This window comes from Anguilla rostrata, chromosome 9 (assembly GCF_018555375.3).
Source record: "Anguilla rostrata isolate EN2019 chromosome 9, ASM1855537v3, whole genome shotgun sequence".
Taxonomy (NCBI): domain Eukaryota; kingdom Metazoa; phylum Chordata; class Actinopteri; order Anguilliformes; family Anguillidae; genus Anguilla; species Anguilla rostrata.
This window is the reverse complement of record NC_057941.1, coordinates 29,060,436-29,080,494: the sequence shown is the minus strand read 5'-3', so window position 1 is coordinate 29,080,494 and position 20,059 is coordinate 29,060,436. Positions and strand designations below refer to the sequence as shown.

Genomic DNA, 20,059 nt, shown 5'->3' with positions numbered 1-20,059 from the left:
AACAAATTCAAATAGGAGTTGAAATAACTTTTTTAAAGGAGTAGCAAGTTAGCGCATATAAAAAACGTGCACACAATTTTGCATAGTTGTCTGATGTAATGAAATATGTGAACATGCTACAAAACAATTTCAGTTTGTTGTGACCAATGAACTGGGTGTTACGGCTGCTTGTTCATTTTAACAGCTGACTGCTCAATGTGATTTCGAAGCAAAAGAAGTTGAATTTGAATCGATGGTGATGGGAAGTCACCTGAATTTGCACAGGGGCGTTGAACCTGTCAAAATCGCAAGTAGCTCAGACAAATACTCTGCACAGCATAGGAAAGTGATAAACGAACAAGAAACTGGTTAGCTTGAAGGCCAGTCATTCAAATAATTTGGACAAGCTTTAATATTTGAACCATTGTCATGTAGAGTCAAATTCATATTGCCGCAATGTACTGACCACAGCTTAACCAAATAGGCAAATCTAGGACTGCTAACAGTCTCATTCCTGAGGCAACATCCTGTGAGTCACTCATTTGAATTTCATTATTTCCATCGTGGTATGAAAATAATGAAGCACAAATGAGTGACTCCATCTTAGCACAAGCGTCTATAATCACCAGCCACTTCATTAGGTACACCTGCTCATTAACGCAAATAACTTTTGATAACTTTTTTCATTAAACCATTAAAGTTTTGTTCCCTCAGGATCCCTTTATCTAATATTAAATCTAAAGCCTAATCACAGTTTAAAAAGACAATTAGAAACCAACATGCAAAACATTTACAATAAAACCTCACAAAAGTAGAAGCTGGGTTGAACATTTTATTAGTACAAATGTAGCTTACTGCTGACAGGTTCACCGATAATCTTTTTAAGTGTCTCTCATATGCAGCACTGAATGCACTTACATGCAAACTGGAAATATTTTGCACTTCCAGACATCCTTCAACAGAAGAGGGGGACTACCCTTCACTTTACATACACACATCTCCAAACATTAAAATAGTATGGCTTAGCTTACACAAGTTAAAATACATTGTGAAAAAGAAAATGGCAAAAACACAACTTCAACAGTAAAGAACTGAAAAGAACAGGCGAGCAGGTGGCAAGATCACAGTGGAAAACAAAAAAGATGCATCAGAGAAAATTTATAACGCACAAAATGTAACATTTTATGTACTTTCAAAAGGTAGTGCCATCCCCCATCAGGCCAACGCCATTTTGCAAGTAACAAGTCATGGATTCCGTCAATCAGACAATAAAACAAGATGTATGCGGTTAGTGAATATAAACATCTTGATGGACCAACCTACATTTAAAATCCTGCATGTTAATGACAAAAATTCAGCTCGAGGGCAATTTTTAAAAAAGCATTCCACTCATGGGTTCTACAAATATTTTGTGGTTTGATTGCTTATTCAAATAATTATATTACTATAGTAGTGGTGGTTAGTTGTCCAGATAATGGCTGACACAATGATGTCAGTGTAAAGCAATGAGAGAATTGTGTTGGAGTATTATAGTTCATGAATTAGTGGGAAAGTTGAAACACACACAAGGTCACGGAGCACGAATGCTGACAAGATCCAATTTGCACACTATGCTGTAGTTATGCTTTATTATTATTATTATTATTATTATTATTATTATTAATGAATGAATGAATAAACATTTTATGAAAGTGCCACTTTTTTTCCATGCATAACGTCTTCACCCCTTGTTAACATCACTTTTAGAAGCCCGCACACATGCACACGCGCACACGCGCACGCGCACACACGCTTCAGAACCTCCCCTGGCCCTCTGGCTGGTCGGGCAGGTCCTCCAGCAGGGCGGGGTTCTTCCTGTAGATGTAGGCGTTGGCGTCGTCATCCAGCCGGACGAGTTCGGCCAGCGACGCCACGCAGGGGTCGTGGTCCGCCAGCATCCCCGGCAGCCGGCCGGACTCGCGCTGGATCCGGACCGAGCGCCGCACTGGCGTCAGGAACTTCAGGTCTTTGATGGCGCTTCTACGCTTCCCCCCGCTGCCCGACGCCGCCGCCTCGCTCTGGATCCGCTGCTTCATGCTGCGCGGCAGAGAGAAGACAGGAGAGAAAGAGGGACAGAGGAATGGAAAAACGGATTGAGAAAACAGCTAAAGCGGTAGAGTCCCTGAGGCAGTCGGTTTTATTGCACGTGTATTGGAGTTTGAGTGTTTGCATATGAATATCCCATAAAAAAAGACGCAATGTGCAAAGATGGGCAGTTAAAAATCCTTTGCACAGGATGCCTTTACCTTTGGGTTCTCTCATAAACCTCCTTCCCTCTACAAAATGTAAAAATGGTTTCCCCATGACCATATGATTTTTAAGACCCACTCATTTTGGCCAAAACTTGCAGGTAACACGAATACTGCTTAGTAAAAACATTTATAACTTACAATGGAATTCACATGATGACATTACTGTGTCCTGCTGGATAGCAACTTCTTACCAAGTTAATTTATTTACACACAAAGTAACGGCCCACGCAGTTTTTCCCCCAGTGCTTACCGACATGCATAGATGCGTTGTTTGAATATGTACACAGGGGACTTAACATCAAAAGCAGCCTGCCCATGCCCACACTGCCAATTCCAGTTATGAAAGACAGTCAAAGAAACAGGGCAGAGCTCCTTCTGGAATGGGTTTATAAAAACTTCAGAATGTTCCAGCAGGCCGGTATAACCCTTTCACTGAACACCTGTCAGTCTCACCTCTGCAGGTAGGGCGTGGTCTTCACGCTGTACCTCACCACCGACGCTCCCTCCGGTGCGGTTTCACTCTGATCCTCCTCATCGTCGTCCATCTCATCCGCGCACTCCATTTTCACGCTTTTCTTCACCGAGCTCTTTCCTTCGGCCTTCACTTCCTCTGTTCCATGCATCTCGCTTTCCAAATCGGCTTCCTCTTTACTCGTCTCTGCCAGCGTATCCATCTGGTTATCCATCTCCAAAATCCTTCCTTCACCATCTCCTTGGACCTGTGCATCTTAAAAAGCAACAACATTTTAAGGCATTAGCAAGCAAGTGGTAATCCAGTCGCACGAGTCTCCAAAATGGTCTTATTTTAATGAAAATCCTCAAATCTAAAATGCCCTCAAACGCATTCCAAAAACTTGGTTTGCTTTTTACACATTTTTATCCAAACTAATCCATCAATAGGTTGTTACTCGGAGTTAAGTCCTGAGGCAAACACATGTAGCTAAAGCTTACCGTTCTCGCTGGATGAGGGACCCTGCATGGCTTCCATGACTTTGCAAAGATTAACAACCACCTGAAGAGAAGAGACAGCCTCGATTACCATAAGGCTGGCATGGCCAAGCCTTTGAGCTTTTTGGGCCAAACAACAATCTTGGCAATGACCTGTGCGCCAAAGTAACCACAACTCCCAGATCAAACCTTTATCATTTTTCAGCATTATGTACATTTCAAAGTGTATCTGCACCATACAGAACAGACTTGCACAATCAGTTATAGATGCATGAACATAACCTCAGACAATGATCACCATTTTCACCAGTGTATTAACATGGGGATGGTGGGAAGGGGGGAAAAAAACAACACATCTAAATTAGCTTAATGGGGCTGGCATTTGAGTCACACCCCCAAAGGACCCCTTCCCTACCATAAAGCCTTATTAGAAGTTTACTGCTAAAATAAGATTACAAGAAATCGCTCTTACGTCAGTCATTCTGATTTCTGGATCCACTGGCAGGTCCATTTCTGAGTTCTCCAGCAAGTCCAGGGTAGTGTTCATAATGTCTGAGCTGGAAAAGGGAGCAGTCTCGGGTGCTCCTTTAGGGTCAGATTCAGGCTTCGCATCTGCTTCAGGGCTGGATTCGGGCTGTTGTACCAGGGGAATTTCCGGATCGGAATCCCGTTGAGTGACGGGTTCCGTTTCTGGATTGTCTCCGGCCTCGGTGACTGCTTCAGGTTTTGGTAATGATTTAGAAGGAGCTGCTCTTGAAACGGTCTGTGGCAGAGCCGATGCAATCGGTGGCCTTTTCAGAGTTTTTCCCTTGGATGCAAGCCACTCGGCCAGCTTTGCCCTAAAGAAGTGTGACAAAAAGTGACACGTTACACAAAAAAACATTAATTAATGACTGAAAAATACATCATTTAAGCCTTATTCCAACACTTCAAGAATTAATAACAACATAGATGTACATTTGTTTCCCCATCCATACAAAATAAAAAACAAAATGGTTGTTAAAATTCACTCACTTCCTTTCATCCGCAGTCTCTATAGCCATCCTGTACTGGCTCAAAGAGCGGCTAGCTGGAGGTTTAGGGGCTTTGTTGTCAGTTGCTGCCACCACCAGCTTTGCCTTGGATTCGCTGACCTGCGGCATCTCCTTCTTCTTTGCGGTTACAGTGGACCTGCTGGAGCCAGGATGGGCTGCGGCTTCAGGCCCTGAAGTCTGTCTGGCTGGAGGAGCCATCACGCGGCTTTTGGCCAGCTTCCCAGGAGCAGACTGCAGCCGAGCCCTTGAGTTGGTTACTCTGGGAGCGGTAGCGCTCGGTGCCGGTTTGGCCGCAGGTGCGGGCGCGTTACTGGACACGCTCTTGGACCTGGAGTTCTGAGCTGCAGACGCCTTCAACGTGGAAAGCCTGGGTACTACAGCGGGCGTTTTCCCTCTCATTCCAATCGCAGCCTGGGGCTTACTGCTGCCTTTCGGCTGAGACTGCTTCGTCATGGCAGCCGTGGGCTCCGCCTCTCCGCTGCCCCCTGTCGGCTTCCTGAAAGAGTTGACTTTGGACTGGATAACCCTGCCTTTGTAAGCACCAAGGAGGGGTTTGGGTGGCACGGAGGCTGGGGGCTTAGCCACCTCCGCCGCTAGCTTCCTCTGCTGGAGAGCGTGCTGGGATAGAAAGGCCTGGCTGAGAGTCTGGCGCCTCTTCACAGCATCCCCTTTACCTGAAGGTTGCGTCTTCGCCTCCTGCACAGTCTGGGTCGTGGGCTTCTTCAGCTCTTCTCCCAAATTCTCACCATTTTTATCATTTTTGGATCTCAGAGGGGCAGTTGAGCCCGCCGTTGTTTTTTTGTGCACTTTCTTTGTCACAGACACGCTGTGCCCGCTTGCCGGTTTTGTGTTCTCTTTGTTGTTCTGTGTAACAACAGAAAAGTATGAGAAGAACTTCAATAATAAATAGGCCTGAATAAATAAATTAAATATTTAAATTTAAGGGAAACTAGTCAAGGAACAAAGCAAACTACTTACCCTTTTAGTTCCCACAGCCATTTGAATTACAGGGTCCATTGCTTTGTTTTCAATATCTAAAGGAATAGTTTTCTTTTTGGCTGCGTGGGACTCCATGTTTTTATGCCTTGGCTCTATAGGAGGAGGATCAAGTAGGTTAAAACTTCCGTTTACCTGATGCCACAATAGCTCAGCCAAATGATTGAAAATGAAACATTTAAATGCTTTAAGTTGCTGGTTATTTGTAGCCAATGAATAGATCTGCACACATTGTTGTCTCTGCACATACACTTGCTTATAAGGCTACTTATAAGCAAACGCAATGGTTCCCAAACTGGGTCATGGGAAACCACTCACCATTGTATGCTGTTTTTGTTCCACCCACAACTGCAATCCCAGAATTATAACCAGGTGTTCATTTTTCTAAATTAGGTGCTGTTCATGTTTGTAGGGATTATTTACCCTCTTAAGCCACAAGCTATGCATGCCATAAAGTCCCATGTTCACATTGTGCTTATTGAGCTATACTGCAAACAATTACATAAAAAGAGGTAACAAAATTATTAACTAATCAAAATAAAAGGGGAAATAATCCATTTAAGAATGAAAAGCACCAAATTAAGAAAAATTAACATCTTATTAAAATCCTGGCTTCGTAATTATGGGCGGAATAAAAATAGTCATACAGAGGTCCCGCAGGATCTAGTTTGGGAACCACTGAACTAACGTAACAATGTAAAGTACTCTGTAGGGAAGGGAAGTCGGGAACATATAAGAAATTTTGTAGTCTAGCTCATTGGGAACATCGCACAGCTAGCAACGCCTAGCTAGCAAAAGTTAGCCATAATAACATTACCGTTGTATTACATCATTGTTTTTGTCGCGAGATCCGGAAATTACGTTAACATTAAGTTATCCAGCTAACGTCAGCTACTTACTTTCTTGCTCTGTAAAACGCACCCGATTTACCAATAAATAAATGCCAAAAACATAACTTGCTAGACTATGTGACAACGGTAACCTGCGAATACGGATCTAAGTTAGCTTGCTAGTTAGTTAAATAGATTGCGATACATTCGCCAGGTTAATTAACTATGGTCAATAAAACAATCACCGCGTGACAGAAATCACACGAAAGTAAACATTAGTTAGCTATCGATAGACTAGCTAGTATAACTAGATTGTGTTAGCTATCGCAAATATCTAATGTTAAATTAATTAGACATCGCGAAGACAGCAAACGAATAAATGAATTAGCTACTCTAGCTATTCTACCCAAACCAATAAGCAAGCACGCAGCCGCTTTGAAACGAGCTAGCAACTAGACTACTGCCGTCTGGGATCAACTAAGTTAGCTTACTAGCTTACGTCTGGATAACCCTTTCTTCAATCACAACAACAAAAGCTAAACAACATTGTCTGTGTAGCGAGTCTTATCCGCTAGCCACCTTCTATTCGCCAACTAGTCTGATATTATGACTATTACAACTTGATAACCGTTTTCAAAGCAGAGAAGTAGCAATGTCATGGGTAGGTAAATTAAAGTTAGTTAGCGAATGTTAATTCGATCTGAGCAAACGCTGGCTAGCCAACTTTTATCGCCAATACAGGCTATCTGTCGTTAGCTAGATAACGTTTCGTAACTTTACCTGTGGTGCTGCAAGAAACTTCAGAAGACATGTCTGTACGGTAACGTCAGTTCGTGGCACGGCTGTTTCCCAAATAATCATCAAAAGCATCTACACTCAGTAGGCTATATCAAACCGTTTCCTAGCTAGGTCACAAGGACACGTTTTTCAAAAAACAGCCTTTGACTTTGGCGCTAGAGACTCTTCGTCAATCCCAATTGGCTCTGTCTGTTCCCGATGAACTCGAATGAGCCAATAGGAATGTCCGCCTGAAGAACACATCGCTCAAAACTGACTACAGCCTTTTTTTTGGCTACTGCAGCTGTAACAGCAAAGAGGCGTGAATCCCGAGGCGAAATTTCGAACCAAAATAGCATTCTTGACTTTCCCGTTTCAACGTTTTGACTGTTTGCCTTCTGTGTGGTTGTGGTGGGCAATGCTGTATGTATGTTTGAGGTTAGTGGTAACTTAGCTGCCAATTTGCGCTTTAGTCCTGGCAAAGCTCTTGTAGGATCTAAACGGCTGTAGAGTGTGTATATCCTCCTTGGATTACTGCCATAGACTGTATAAAATTACAGCCTTGGATCACTGTGTCTCGGCTCAGTACCTCGTTGACCTTTTTTTTGAAATAACACCAATGAAGAGCAGTTGAAGCCACTCCCAGTTTTTACGAGAAGTAGTCAATGCAGTGCACGCTGTGATCAATTGGTAAATCCGTTTTTGCTTCAGTAAAACCTGTATTGGCAGTTGTATGCATTGTGAAGGCAATTTCCATCTCTACAATTTGGACATGCTTTTCAAGGTCCACACTGTTATTGGAAGTGGAAGTAGGCCTAATTATTTTATTACAGTGACTAAAGGGATATTCTCCCAAAAAATCCATAGTGGTCAAAATACTCCAATTCCCCATTTAATCTACTAGGGTTTCTTTCAGTAATAATACAATACAATATATTATCACTGCAAACAAGTATTCCTCTGAAAGGGTGTGAGAGTACAGTCCACTTCTGTCATGGCCCATATAAAGTCTACATCAATTCTGATTTTCCTATATGTGAGAAATGGATAAGGCTTGAGCTGTATGCCCTATACATGAGCTTTTTGCTACCATCGCCAAGTGATTTGTGGCAGGAAAATGCAGACATGCTGTATGGGAAATACTGAAGAAGATAGCTGATGTTGTTGAAAGAGGTGTGATTGCAAGGTCAGAGAAGGCTGATTTAACAGCGAAACACTGTCTGGTGTACATGGATTAATTTAAATTCAGATTACCTACTAGTGCATGAAGATATTTTAGAGGAATATAGGGGTTTAGAGAGCAGAAATTAGACATTTGTAAGTAAAGTGACTGTGGGCATAACCATGTTTGAACTTACTAATGCCATCAATAAGGCAGAAGACTAATCCTCAGGTCAGGATTTACGATGCTATGAGATGTTCAAACATGTCTCAATGGACCCACTAACACTTGTGTTAAAGGCGTTTATGAAGATATGGGCTGAGGGCTATATCCCAAGTGTACGTGTGGAAAGAAGCACTATTTATCTCAGCTATTAAGCCTGGACATAACCCAACTGATTCCTGTAGCTGTATGCCTAATGTACTGACCTCTATGGAATGGATGAGTGAAGGGAAGCTGGCACATTTTTTGTAGAGTAGAGAGCTATTGGAACCATGCCGTAATGGCTTCCAGAAAGGAAGGTCAACAATGTTGATGCATTAGTGAGACTTGATAAGGATGGATTTTAAAAAGACACAGGCTATGAAGGAGGTCTTGATAGTGGTCTTCTATGTACTGCCTATTTTCTTCACCATGTCATTCTTACAGAATGAGAATGTTGTGTTCAATATACAGGAAGGGTTTAATTATTAGGTTAAATCTAATTGAGACCAGTGGTTCTTTTATGCGACTCAGGGCTCAAAAGGAGTCACAGGTCCCTGAAAGGTGATCTTGACAGTTTTTGTTTGTTTTTTTGCATAATATCCTAAAATTTTGTTCACCCCAAGTCCTTACTTCAAACGATAATACTGTCAGTTAACTTATACCTATAGTAAATATGGGTTAACTAAGGATGTTTTCTCTTTTTTTTCTTCTTTTTTTTTTACAATCCACGAACGATTTATATAAACATTTTAAGTGAAAAAAATCGAGATATGCAAAATCCTGTTGTTACCCCACTACTAATTTAAAATTTTCATAATGAAACACCAGAGAGCGCTGTTTTTCGTTTTGCGTGTCCTTGGGTGTCACGTGATAAAAATAGGAAGTGCAGTGACAGTGACAGTCTTCTGAGATATTATTGGTACTGTGCGTGCTGGCAGTAGCACGGAATTGAAACCATTCAAGTTTCCTTCATGAAAAGAAAAGGTTTCATCGCAGTTACAATGGGTATATTATTTTTACTAATGGCGGTGTTGTATAGCACTATCAGTTCTCAGGTGAGTTGTGTTCTACATTAATTGCAACGAGATCCGCGTTCTAGCCGGATCTAAGAACATATAATGTTACAAGCTATCTTATTGTCTATGAGGGACAATTTCTCCATTGTGCTGATCACGAGAATGTATAAAACGTAGCGATACACGAAGCATTCCTGCTTGATTATAAAACAGCAGCTCCGGTAGACTGAAAATGTGTATTTACTCTGTACAGGAAGAAAAAACTTCAAATTGAGATAACGATATAGGCCTAGCATTGTGGATTGTGTCACAAACCCTATGTGGGACAAATTCATTGTCTGTGCAATATCCTTCTTTTTTCTTCCAGCTGTCTGACGCTTCTGGGCTTAAAACAGATTATCGCTTGTTGGGAAGAACGCTGTACAAACTTGATATATCCTGGCCCAAGTACACGGAGCATTTCACGGGCGATGTGTTCGGGGTCGCTGTAAATCAGCTGGCTGGTTTGGTGTATGTAGCACAGGTAAGCTGGCTGGTAGTGTGTGTTTGCAAGACGTACTGTAAAATGAAGATACAGCAGGCGAAGGTGTGGAATGCATTGACTTCCATTTTAGTTTGTGTAAATAAGTTAATCAAGTAAAACAAATCACACATACAGACACGTAACACCAATATTATGCCAGGGAAACAGGAGAGAAGTCACAGGAGAGAAAATAGGTTACAAAACAACAGCTCTATCCCAAATTAATCTCCAATTTTTTATGCATAACTAGCTACAGTATGCATAACTTCACAATTTTTCAGAAGCCAATTAGAATCAAAATATTATTTTAAATCTTTTTTGAATGAGAAAGAGAGGTTTGGAATGACAAAATGTACATTTATTTATATAGGCTAATACTTAGCTAAAAGAAAAATAAGATTTATTACAAAAAAATACCATAATCGAAGAAGCTAAAGCGGACATTATTAAAAGTAAAGGAGAAATCAGTATATGCAAGAGTCAGACCGTAACTTCACAGTGTAGGTACCATACCAAAATAAATGCTAAGCAGCTTCTGGGCTATCAATACTAAAATAACAGCATGTGTTGCTATCATTTCTAAGTGTTTTAATCATTCCCTAGTTTTTTTAAAGAGCACATTTATCTGGATAAAATCTATGTATCAATTTCTAATATATATATAACACTTTATTGATTATAAAACCATTCCAGTATGAAATTACATATAGCACAGAAACTATTTCCATTTGGAAAGCTTTAATATTTCTGTTTTGTTTTTTTCCAATTAGAGGAGAAGCATTGTTTACCTACAGCAGATTCACAAGGATCTAATAGGAGATTAGGCGGTACAGAATGTGTGCTCTTGAACAGCATAAGAACTCATGCAAGGATTGCATCAGCCACGATAGCAAAGTCTTTCTGAGTTACAGAAATTCCAAATGAAAAAGTTGCACAACAAAAAGAATATAATTTTTAAACAAATAATAAAAAAAAAGATTTGTTTTTATATAAAATATTCTTATTGTTCCAAGTCTAAGAGGACTTCCATTTTAGTTAGACAACAAACACTAGGAAGCATCTGCATCATGACTGCGTTATTATTTTTTTCAATCAATAAGACGGTCACCATGCACTTTTTATAGACAGCACTCTGTGGTGTTTGACTTAAGTCGTAACATTTTCTCCCTTATTCAACTATACAGTAACAGCACATTGTCTCGTGCCCTTCTATGAGTGGCTGAATAAATTGGCTGTAGATAATATTATGTCACTTATTTCAGTAATATGTGAAGTCACTGTTAAAAAATATTTTAATTGCTTTGGCTAAGTGAATCTAATTCATTCTGCTGGTTTCTAGTTTTAAATTATCCCTAACAAGGAAATTCCCTTCCTGGATGTCTGAAATACCAGAAGAAACATTTAGCTTTGTTAAATTTCTTCTTAGCCTTCTTTGCATTCACTGAGCTTTATGAAGATGTATTCAATAATAATTTTGTTGTGGCGGGTTCAAATCCACACAACCTTATGTACAAGTACACATTGACCAAGGACTAGGTTTTTTATCATTTGATACCAGAAAGAAGCCAGCAGGTCTAGGTTTAAGTACAACAATGAAGAAGCCAACACAAAACTTTCTGGCTTTCAGGGATATCACAGAGCAATCAGGCATTCAGGCACATCATGGTCTCCTACAGATACTGCACAGGAAGTGTCTCAGTGATTTTCCAGTTAGAGCACAAAAGGGTGCATGAAAACAGTAATGGAAGTTAGAGTCTGTTGAATCAAACTCCCAAATAATAGTTTATTTTATTACCTTCCTAATTCTTAAAGTGCATATACATTCACAATATGAATGGGGTCAGGATGGAAAATGTATTTTAATACAAATCGAAAAAACATAAAAAAATATATTGTCAAAATGGAGGTATACTGTAGGTTGTAGGTTTCTTTGCAGGCAGCAAGAGGTATAAACCATGAAACAAGCAAACCCAAATAAAATACACGGAAGTACTATTTGTTTTAAAATGATTCATGTTTAGTTGAAGGGAATTGACATAACCTCCTCCAGAGAATGAGATATTAAACTTGGGTCCTAACTCAATGTGGTCGTGAAAAATTCCATCATACATACCGCAAAGAGAAGGGGTTCCCAGCATGCTGAAAAAAATTCTCAAACTGGTTTTCTCACCCTGACTGCCTAATCATACCCCAGTATATTTGGCAAAATAATTTCCCCCCTCTCCATGTAAGATAATGTAAGATGAACAATGCCACTTCACTGCAAAGAGCTCTTGAGATCCTGAGATGAAAAATGCTGTATGCAGCAATTATTATTATTATTATTATTATTAGATGTGTTCATATTGATGGCCTGTTTTTCTGTCACAGCGGGGAGACAACATTCCCAAAGTGCTGGTGTTCACCACAGACGGAGACTTCATCCAGGCCTGGAACACCACCACCCTGGAGATGCCTCACGGGATCTTTCTGGCCAATGCCTCCAAGAGCCCGTCCGTGTGGATTACAGACGTGGGGAACGGTGAGTGCGGGAGGTGCCCTGAACCGGGCGGTGATGCTTAGAGAACCGCTGCGTGACTGGGGTGCCGAGTCCGCTGACCCCTTTAAGAACGCATCATGCACAGTTCCGACGTTCCAGAAAAGTTGACAGTTACATTTTGTTTTCCAAAAGGTTGCTGCAAGAAAATTGTTGTGAGTGATTAGCCTCTAAAGCAAAACAGTCTCATGAGGATTCACAGAGAAACTGAATTGTATTGAAACTCCATTGTTTGATTTCACCAGCTGTTTGACTGTCATCTTGATCATGTCGTAATATGCAGAAATGAAATTCATTATCAGGATATCGCAATATATTATTAAAAAATCACTGATGAAAAATATATGTGTTATATATTCAGTAGATCCACATATATAAGGAATTGTTGCTCTTTATCATTTTTCTGCTTGGTTTTTATTGCCAAATGTATTGTAGCTGTAAAAACATCACTGGAACACAGTAAGTCTGCCCCTAATCAGATTTGAGGTGGAATGTTACACCGTGTTGTCGTGGGCGATGGTGAGGTCATTTTCCCCTGTGACACAGGGCCGTATGGACACACCATAAAGCAGTATTCCCCCTCTGGGAAGCTGCTGCGGGTGCTGGGCTCAGCGGGTAAGGCCGGCTCCGGGATCAACCCCCTGCAGTTCGACCAGCCGGCCGAGATCTTCGTCCACAGCTCCGGGGAGATCTACATCGTCGACGGTGACGGCGGCATGAACAACAGACTCGTTAAGCTGTCCAAAGGTACGAGTGCGTGCAAGCTACTCGCAGCTGTGCTAACAGTCTGTTCTTAGTTTAGCATGCTTTTAGCCTCTTCAGTACAGCATCTTCATCCCTGACCCAGGTGGACTGCTGCATCTGCTGCATAATTTTCCGGGACAATCCACTGGGCTTGCTTGACTCACTTCATCATGCACTTGTACATTGAAGTGCATGTGCAAATGAATATTTCATATCCATGTATTTGAAATGACTAACCAACCTGTACTTATGGGACATCTTAAGCAGACCCTGTGTCCTTGCTGTGTGTGATGTGTGCACCCTCTGGTTGACAGCCTTCTCTGTGCAGACCTGCAGGTGCTCTGGATGCATGGGGAGAAGGGGTCCGGCATGGCGCAGTTCTACATCCCGCACAGCGTAGCCGTGGATAACTACCAGAGGGTAAGTCTGCACAGATCAGGAATATGTGAAGCAGAGCTTGTGCCTCCATGGTGACGGTCTGCACTTGTTCCATATATCCCAGTTCTGATTTTTTAAAAAGATCTTAGAAGTTTGCTAAGGACAGACTATCCATTCCATGTTTTCATTTTCATAAGTTATGAGTTGTTTGTGCGGAGCCCCATACTCTTTAAACTCCGGACTCAAGATTTGACTTTTTGATTCTGAGACCACAACAGCCCAACAGATTTTCCAAAACTCAGTAATTCACACTGAACAAAACGTCCATAAATGTTCTTAAACCATGTAATCCGCTGCTGTTTTTATAAGACTGCAGTTATCGAGCACCACTGGTGTCTGTGGTGGAAAAATGCTCTCCGTCTGGGTGTTTCCAAAGGAAGAATGTGTGATTTACTGATTGTTGATTGAAAAGTCCCTTCCTGGGGGCCTCCAGTGGCGTAGCCCATAGAGTGCTTTCCACATGCTCATTGCGAGCCGCGCCGTCGGCGGTTCGAGTCCGACCGCCGACCTTTGTCGCATGCCTCTCCCTCTCTCTCCTTCTAGTTCTTCCTGTCTTTCTACACTATCCTGTCTAATAAAGCTGAATAAAAGCCCACCCCCCCCCAAAAAAAACAAAGTCCCTTCCTGCATGTGCTGTGGATCCCCAGGTGTGGGTGGCCGACCGGGGGAACAAGCGGATCCAGGTGTTCAACTCGGTGACAGGTGACTGGCTGGGGTCCTGGGGCAGCTGTTTCACGGAGGACGCCCCATATTCTGTCAGGTGGGGAAATATAGTCACGCGATACACAAGTAATCATAAATAACTAAACCGAAATAACTGAGAAGTAGATGTTCTGTCAGGACCACTGTCATCAAGTAGAACTTTATTGACAATAAAGGCAATACAGTTATGTTTGGCGGTATGGCTCTGTTCTGGAGCTCTCCCGCCAACCACGCAGCCCGCGTGGATAAGGCCGGGAGGCCAGCAGCCAAACCCCCCCTTAGGGGGTACACACAGAACAGATCCAGCAGCAAGCAGTTTTTAACACATATGAATGGAGCAAATGCAATTTCTTAACATATAAGGATGGAGCAATACAACTTCTTAACACATAGGAATGGAGAATGCAAATTCTTGACGCATGGGGATGGAGCTGGGGTGGTGGAGGGGATTTACGAAGCAACGTGCAGCGCTTGCATGCAGGAGGAGCAGCCGAATGAGTAGAGGGAGCCTGTTTAAGTAGACCGCCCTGTTAGTGAATGTACTGTGATAGGCGAACATCACTCAGCTGAGCCATCAGCTGATTCGGCCGGAGCGCTTGACTCTCGTGACCTGCCAGAACTACGCGATGCTCCATTTTTGGAATGCTCATTGTTCGTACCACAGTGAGGAGCGTAGATCTTACGCATTGGGCTGACATCTGTATAGATACAGAGTGGGCTTATATTTGTAAAAAAAGATTCCATTATATTACAGGCATTTAGCAGACACTCTAATCCAGAGCAATTTACACAACCTTTTTTTACATAGCATTTACGTTATACAGCTGGATATATACTGAAGCAATGCAGGTTAAGTACCTTGCTCAAGGGTACAACAGCAGTGTCTTACCGGGGAATTGAACCTGAGACCTTTAAGACCAACTCCTTGCCCATTATACTACATTGCCGGCCCTTTACACTCCTTTAAAAGATTGCACTCCTTTAAAAGTGGTAATATCATATTATGAAACAGGATTAGCTAGTTCTGGTTAGAATGAAAATGGAGACGGAAATAAACCCTTTTGTCTGTGCTCGGTGCAAATGTTCTCAGCCTTGCCTTTGTATGCGATGAATACTGAGGTCATCTGTATCTCTAATCACAGAATTACATTGTATTCTCATCTTTATATCTGCTGTTTTTTTTTTACCTCTCTCCGTCTCTCTCTCCCCTTCCCCCTCTCCCTTTCTTTATTCCCCCCATAGACTGACGCCGGACCAGAAGTACTTTGTGGTGGTGCAACTGAACACCAATCAGATCACTCTGCTGGAAGCCCCGCCCGTGGGTGCGATTGGACAGTGCAAGGTGGTCAGTGTCATCCAGCTGGCTGAGGACATCAAGCCCCACCTGGTGGACCTGGACTTGAAAACGGGGGCTCTGTACGTGGCTGAGATTGGGGCTCAGCAGGCCCAGAAGTTCACCCCATTCACCCTGGGCGGCGGTAACCTGTAACTGGACTTTTTGGGGATTGGGGGTGGGGGAAGGGTACTTCTAGACCGGTGGAGTTCCTCTTTTTTTCTTACAAGGTAAAATAATAAAGCTTTCGGCTCTTCACGGGCACTCTACCTCCACATGGGGCTCAACAATCACAATGAAAAAAGAGACGCTTACATAGCAGACGATTCCATCTTGATTACTTATTACTTATTATTTTTCGAGACATACAAGACATACACAATCATACAGTGACATCACAATCATCGTGTCCTTCTTTCATCCCTTTTATCCCTTTTATTTGTCCTGGTGCACTTTATCATATCTAAAGTACTGACAGAGTACATCATGGAGCCTGTGGACAGACCTATGAGATTCACCAGGGGAAAAGGTTAAAATGGCTTGAGATGCCATAGAATGTACCATGGAATGAGTGATTGAGTTTCCAGCCTAGAAATGAAGGTTCAAAAGCCTGAATTTCCAATGGGCAATTCCTCCTGTCAGTCTTACTTGAATAGCACAGTCAGACAGAGGTGTTTCTGCTGTTCAGATCTTGGTTTGAATGGTGTTGATTTGTGAAAGAAATTGCTGCTGTCTAGATTCTAGGTTTTGAACGTCACTGGGTCGTCAGGCTGGTAAGTCTCAGCTTGTGTGTGCAGTGCATCTGTCTGTATATTATGCCTATATATGTGACACAGAGTCTGGAAGATCTGTTCTTGGTACAGGACTAATGTGCTTCAGTGTACTGTGGGTGGAACGTGAGTGTGTATTTTAGAAATACAAGATTGGTCAAAAAGTTGAAGAAATTTTAATTATTTTATTTTGAAATTATTTGGCCTCAAATATATTTAAAATGTTTGGTGTTTGGATGGTGCTGTTTTTATTCTCAGTAATATCTCAGTATCTATGTCTTATCATATCTATGGTTTAAATGGAATATGAGACTTGACTGCATGTAAGTTCGGTGTCCTTTTTAAATGACTCTTAGTCATCATTGAATAGTAGTTGTGAAAAGTTTATAATTATTTTGTTGACTAGTACAGATGTAGCCTAGTTGATAATACATCCTTCCTAATATGTGTATATATTGTAAATGATAAAGCCATATGAATTAATGAGCTGTAGCTATTTCTACTGTGATTGTGCTGAAATTTCCTCTTGATGTGTCTTTGATCTGAAATAGGTGTGCTCATCTTTGTTTTTTCTATGAATTATACACATGCACAAATGATTTTGTATTGGATTTGTAATGATCCTGAGAGTTTCTGAAAATGCCTTCTTTCATTGTCATCCCTTATAATGTGCGACTGTCATTCTTTAACTATATTAAATAATGAAAGGGAAGTGTGTGCAGTTCTGTTTTTGCCACTAGGTGGCAACAATGACATGGAATAACTTCCCAACGCCCAATGGAACGCCTGTGTCTTGTCATGACAATGATTCATTTAAAAACTCAAAAAAATATTTATGGGTCAGGCTGTTTAATTTATGGCAGTTTAAGAGTGCTGCAAGTTTCTTCTTTTTAGGCAGTTTTTGAACTGAAATATTCTGACAGCGTTGCTTGTGAACCTGTTTTCAAGCCTGCACTGCAAATTCCATGCAGTGTTCTAGAAAGAGGGACTGCACTTACGGAAATTCAATCAGCTGCAATACATTGTAAATATGTGGACTGCGTTTGAAACTATAATGATATATCATCATGTATTTCACATGTATCATTAACATTTCCAAAAGAGGAAATGCTGTACACAGTGCACGAGTAGGGTTACCACTAGCCTCAAGGTTGTGAGATGAGTTCACCCCCATGTCGCAGAGATCCAGAGATGGAGGTCTCCTGTAGCCGATGTGCAGGGGGATTTCCTCACCAGAGAAAACCGGTTCAGCCAAGACAGGAAACTGTTGTGCTATGACACCTCTCCCAAAACCACAGCCTGATACAGGTGCAGGCTGTCAGGTCCTAGTCTTTTTTCAGATTTTATAAAAATGTGGACAGAGCAATTATACACTGTGTGTGTGTGTATGTATATGTTTGTATGTATTTATATATATATATATATATATATATATATATATATACACAGTATATACACTGCTCAATTATGTAGGTATGAACTAATGCATATAGGGAAGTGTAATGATTATTACTTGTTTAATACAAGTGCAAATTATTGATTCATTTTTGTTTTATGTTGATATGACATTTATGAAATATTACATTTATTATGCCAAGAAGATACATTGCATAAATTGTCAAACTCTGTTTATAAATGCAGTGTTTCCATAATTTATGCCAGTTACCATGTAAAGAATTGAAAGAATGAAATATCTAACAAATATCGAAATATCTAACAAAAAGAATGGAGAATGTACATGGTCAATCTTTCCAGTTGGTTATAATTTTATTAGACTTGTGAATAGCAAGCTGTTAAAGCAAACCCCAAAATGATTTTTGTCAGTGTTTCCCCTATGCATGAAGGGCTTTCTGTTGTATAATGGCAAAAAAATAAATTGGAATAATCAGTGAGTAGTTTTGATGGTTTCATGGTTTGTAATTTAATATGCGTTCTAGAGGAAGAGGGCTTTTTCTGTAACAGGCATTGCCTATTAATGGAGGTGTGAGCAAGCCTCTAATTGTACAAAAAAATGGAGTGTGTTACCTGTTGTGTAACTGGAATCTGCACTGCTTCTCTCCCAGACCAAGTTACATAAACGGTGCATACTTAGGAATGAAGATAATGCTTAACAAGTGAGCAGAATGCAGATGATCAGAATGCAGATGCATTATTGATGTGATTTGGTGTGTGAATTAAGATTTAATATGATGGAAAGAGATCTGAAACATCACGCTCGCTTTGGAAGGAAATTCAAATGATTCAAGCAGCCAATAGCAATTAATCACCAGGATCTGAAAACTGTCCTTTCGTAAAGTATGCAGCAGTGGTTCTTACCGAATTTTACTTTTTTTTTTCTTATTGCAATTAAATACAGAAGTACCATGAGATCTATAGTAAGACTACCACCATTCCATTCCTAACTCATAATTCTCTGTATTTTAATCAGCTAGCATGCGAGTGATGTATTACAGAAGATATATGCAAACAGAAATTTACATATCCAATTAGCGTGACCCACTTCTTTCCTTGGCATCTCTAACACTGCGGCCACTTTTAAGCCTTATGTGTGGTTTGTGAAATACTGCCACACCTCTATTTGGTATTTTAGTGCATTGATTTTATATGTCTTACTCAATCTTTACTCTCTGTTTGCATCCTAATGCTTACCTTTTATCTCATCCTGACAGATTACAGAGAAACCAAAGGTAGACATTGTCACCTACTGCTGTAGTTCATTTAACCCCCACCCTCCACACACACATTCAGTGTTTAACTGATAATAACATATGATGTTCACATGTGCACATGCATGCAAACATACACATTTACAGTAAGAATGGTGAGGGTAAGGATACATTTGACACTCTTGCCTGAAAGCAGGCTATCGACTAATAAATTGATCAAAGCCCACTCGCGTACACACACACACACACACACTCATTATAACCGCCTATCCCCCATTGTTCCTCTATAAGTTGACTGTAAGTGGAAACGAAATTAGATCACACTGACTCAGAACAACCATGGTCTAAATACACTGAGGACATTGTGTGCCAGACCATAGAGGGCTGACGGTAGAGCCTGTCCTTTTTCTCATGAGTGCATAGCTAGCCATGCACTGCACTGCAGATTCACGGAAACAAGGACTGGCTAAAAACTATAGACTGGTCATAATGGCAATACAATGTTTTCCCAAAGAAACAACATTCCAGAATGACAAGCTAATTGGAATAATTGGCATTTTTTCAGTCTAGATTCATTTATGTAGATGTACATATTTGGGTAATATAATGGATAGAAATACCAAGAATCATTTTACAACTTCATACGGTCTTAAAACTGTAAAAATATAGATGTCATGCCATCTTAATATGTAAATCCACCTCTTTTACCCCTATTTTATTTTTATTTTTAAAAGAAAAGTTCCATACAATGTTAATTTTATGCAAATTTATGCTGCTGCTGCCACAGGAATTAGTTTGTGCTGGCTTGGCATCGATTGAACAATGTTACTACAGGGGTGCAGAAGGCGGGCCAATCTGTTTCGGGGTTTCATGCAAGCTTTTGTATTTTAGTTAATTAACCTAATCATTTATCCGAACCAACATTTCAACAAGTCATGAGCCGCAGCAGCAAACTCCACATGCGCTTGGTGGAAACGCTTTACTGCGGTTTGATACCAGCACTGGTGTATACAACTTTGGAACAAAGCAGCGCACACACTGGGTCCTGTCTTACTGTAATCTACCACACCCCTGCTATTAACCAGCTAATGAACGGGGGTATACTCCTCT

The 20,059-nt window shown here is 41.0% G+C and overlaps 2 protein-coding genes across 4 annotated transcripts; one reads left to right on the top strand and one right to left on the bottom strand.

Annotated features, from left to right (window-relative positions):
- Nucleotides 1-797: 797 nt before the first annotated feature.
- si:ch211-266i6.3 (cytoskeleton-associated protein 2) lies at nt 798-7,037 on the bottom strand. 2 transcript variants are annotated; one of them, XM_064351651.1, is made up of 7 exons: nt 6,859-7,037; nt 5,231-5,343; nt 4,233-5,116; nt 3,691-4,057; nt 3,222-3,282; nt 2,724-2,997; nt 798-2,055 (listed from the first exon to the last, which is right to left on the bottom strand). In XM_064351651.1, exons 1-7 carry the CDS (start codon nt 6,887-6,889, stop codon nt 1,773-1,775), a joined length of 2,013 nt encoding a protein of 670 aa, XP_064207721.1. In that variant the 5' UTR covers nt 6,890-7,037; the 3' UTR covers nt 798-1,772. The 2 variants fall into 2 exon arrangements, with proteins under 2 accessions (XP_064207721.1, XP_064207722.1); XM_064351652.1 differs by lacking the exon at nt 6,859-7,037 and adding an exon at nt 6,148-6,447.
- Nucleotides 7,038-7,161: 124 nt separating this feature from the next.
- On the top strand, nt 7,162-16,995 carry LOC135263526 (NHL repeat-containing protein 3-like). Of its 2 annotated transcripts, none has more exons than XM_064351661.1 (7): nt 7,162-7,293; nt 9,605-9,760; nt 12,131-12,281; nt 12,843-13,043; nt 13,369-13,460; nt 14,126-14,238; nt 15,423-16,995. In XM_064351661.1, the coding sequence occupies exons 1-7, from the start codon at nt 7,285-7,287 to the stop codon at nt 15,667-15,669; spliced, it is 969 nt and encodes a 322-aa protein (XP_064207731.1). In that variant the 5' UTR covers nt 7,162-7,284; the 3' UTR covers nt 15,670-16,995. The 2 variants fall into 2 exon arrangements, with proteins under 2 accessions (XP_064207731.1, XP_064207730.1); XM_064351660.1 differs by lacking the exon at nt 7,162-7,293 and adding an exon at nt 9,096-9,276.
- Nucleotides 16,996-20,059: the final 3,064 nt, after the last annotated feature.

Excerpts from the sequence above, each read along its gene's own strand:
- si:ch211-266i6.3 (XM_064351651.1), bottom strand. The coding sequence starts at position 6,889 with ATGTCTTCTGAAGTTTCTTGCAGCACCACAG. Across the intron at positions 5,344-6,858 it reads AGTTTCTTGCAGCACCACAG|AGCCAAGGCATAAAAACATG; the intron begins GTAAAGTTACGA and ends CTCCTCCTATAG. Across the intron at positions 2,998-3,221 it reads TCCCTCATCCAGCGAGAACG|ATGCACAGGTCCAAGGAGAT; the intron begins GTAAGCTTTAGC and ends TTGCTTTTTAAG.
- LOC135263526 (XM_064351660.1), top strand. The coding sequence starts at position 9,193 with ATGAAAAGAAAAGGTTTCATCGCAGTTACAATGGGTATATTATTTTTA. Across the intron at positions 12,282-12,842 it reads GATTACAGACGTGGGGAACG|GGCCGTATGGACACACCATA; the intron begins GTGAGTGCGGGA and ends CCTGTGACACAG. Across the intron at positions 13,461-14,125 it reads CCGTGGATAACTACCAGAGG|GTGTGGGTGGCCGACCGGGG; the intron begins GTAAGTCTGCAC and ends GTGGATCCCCAG.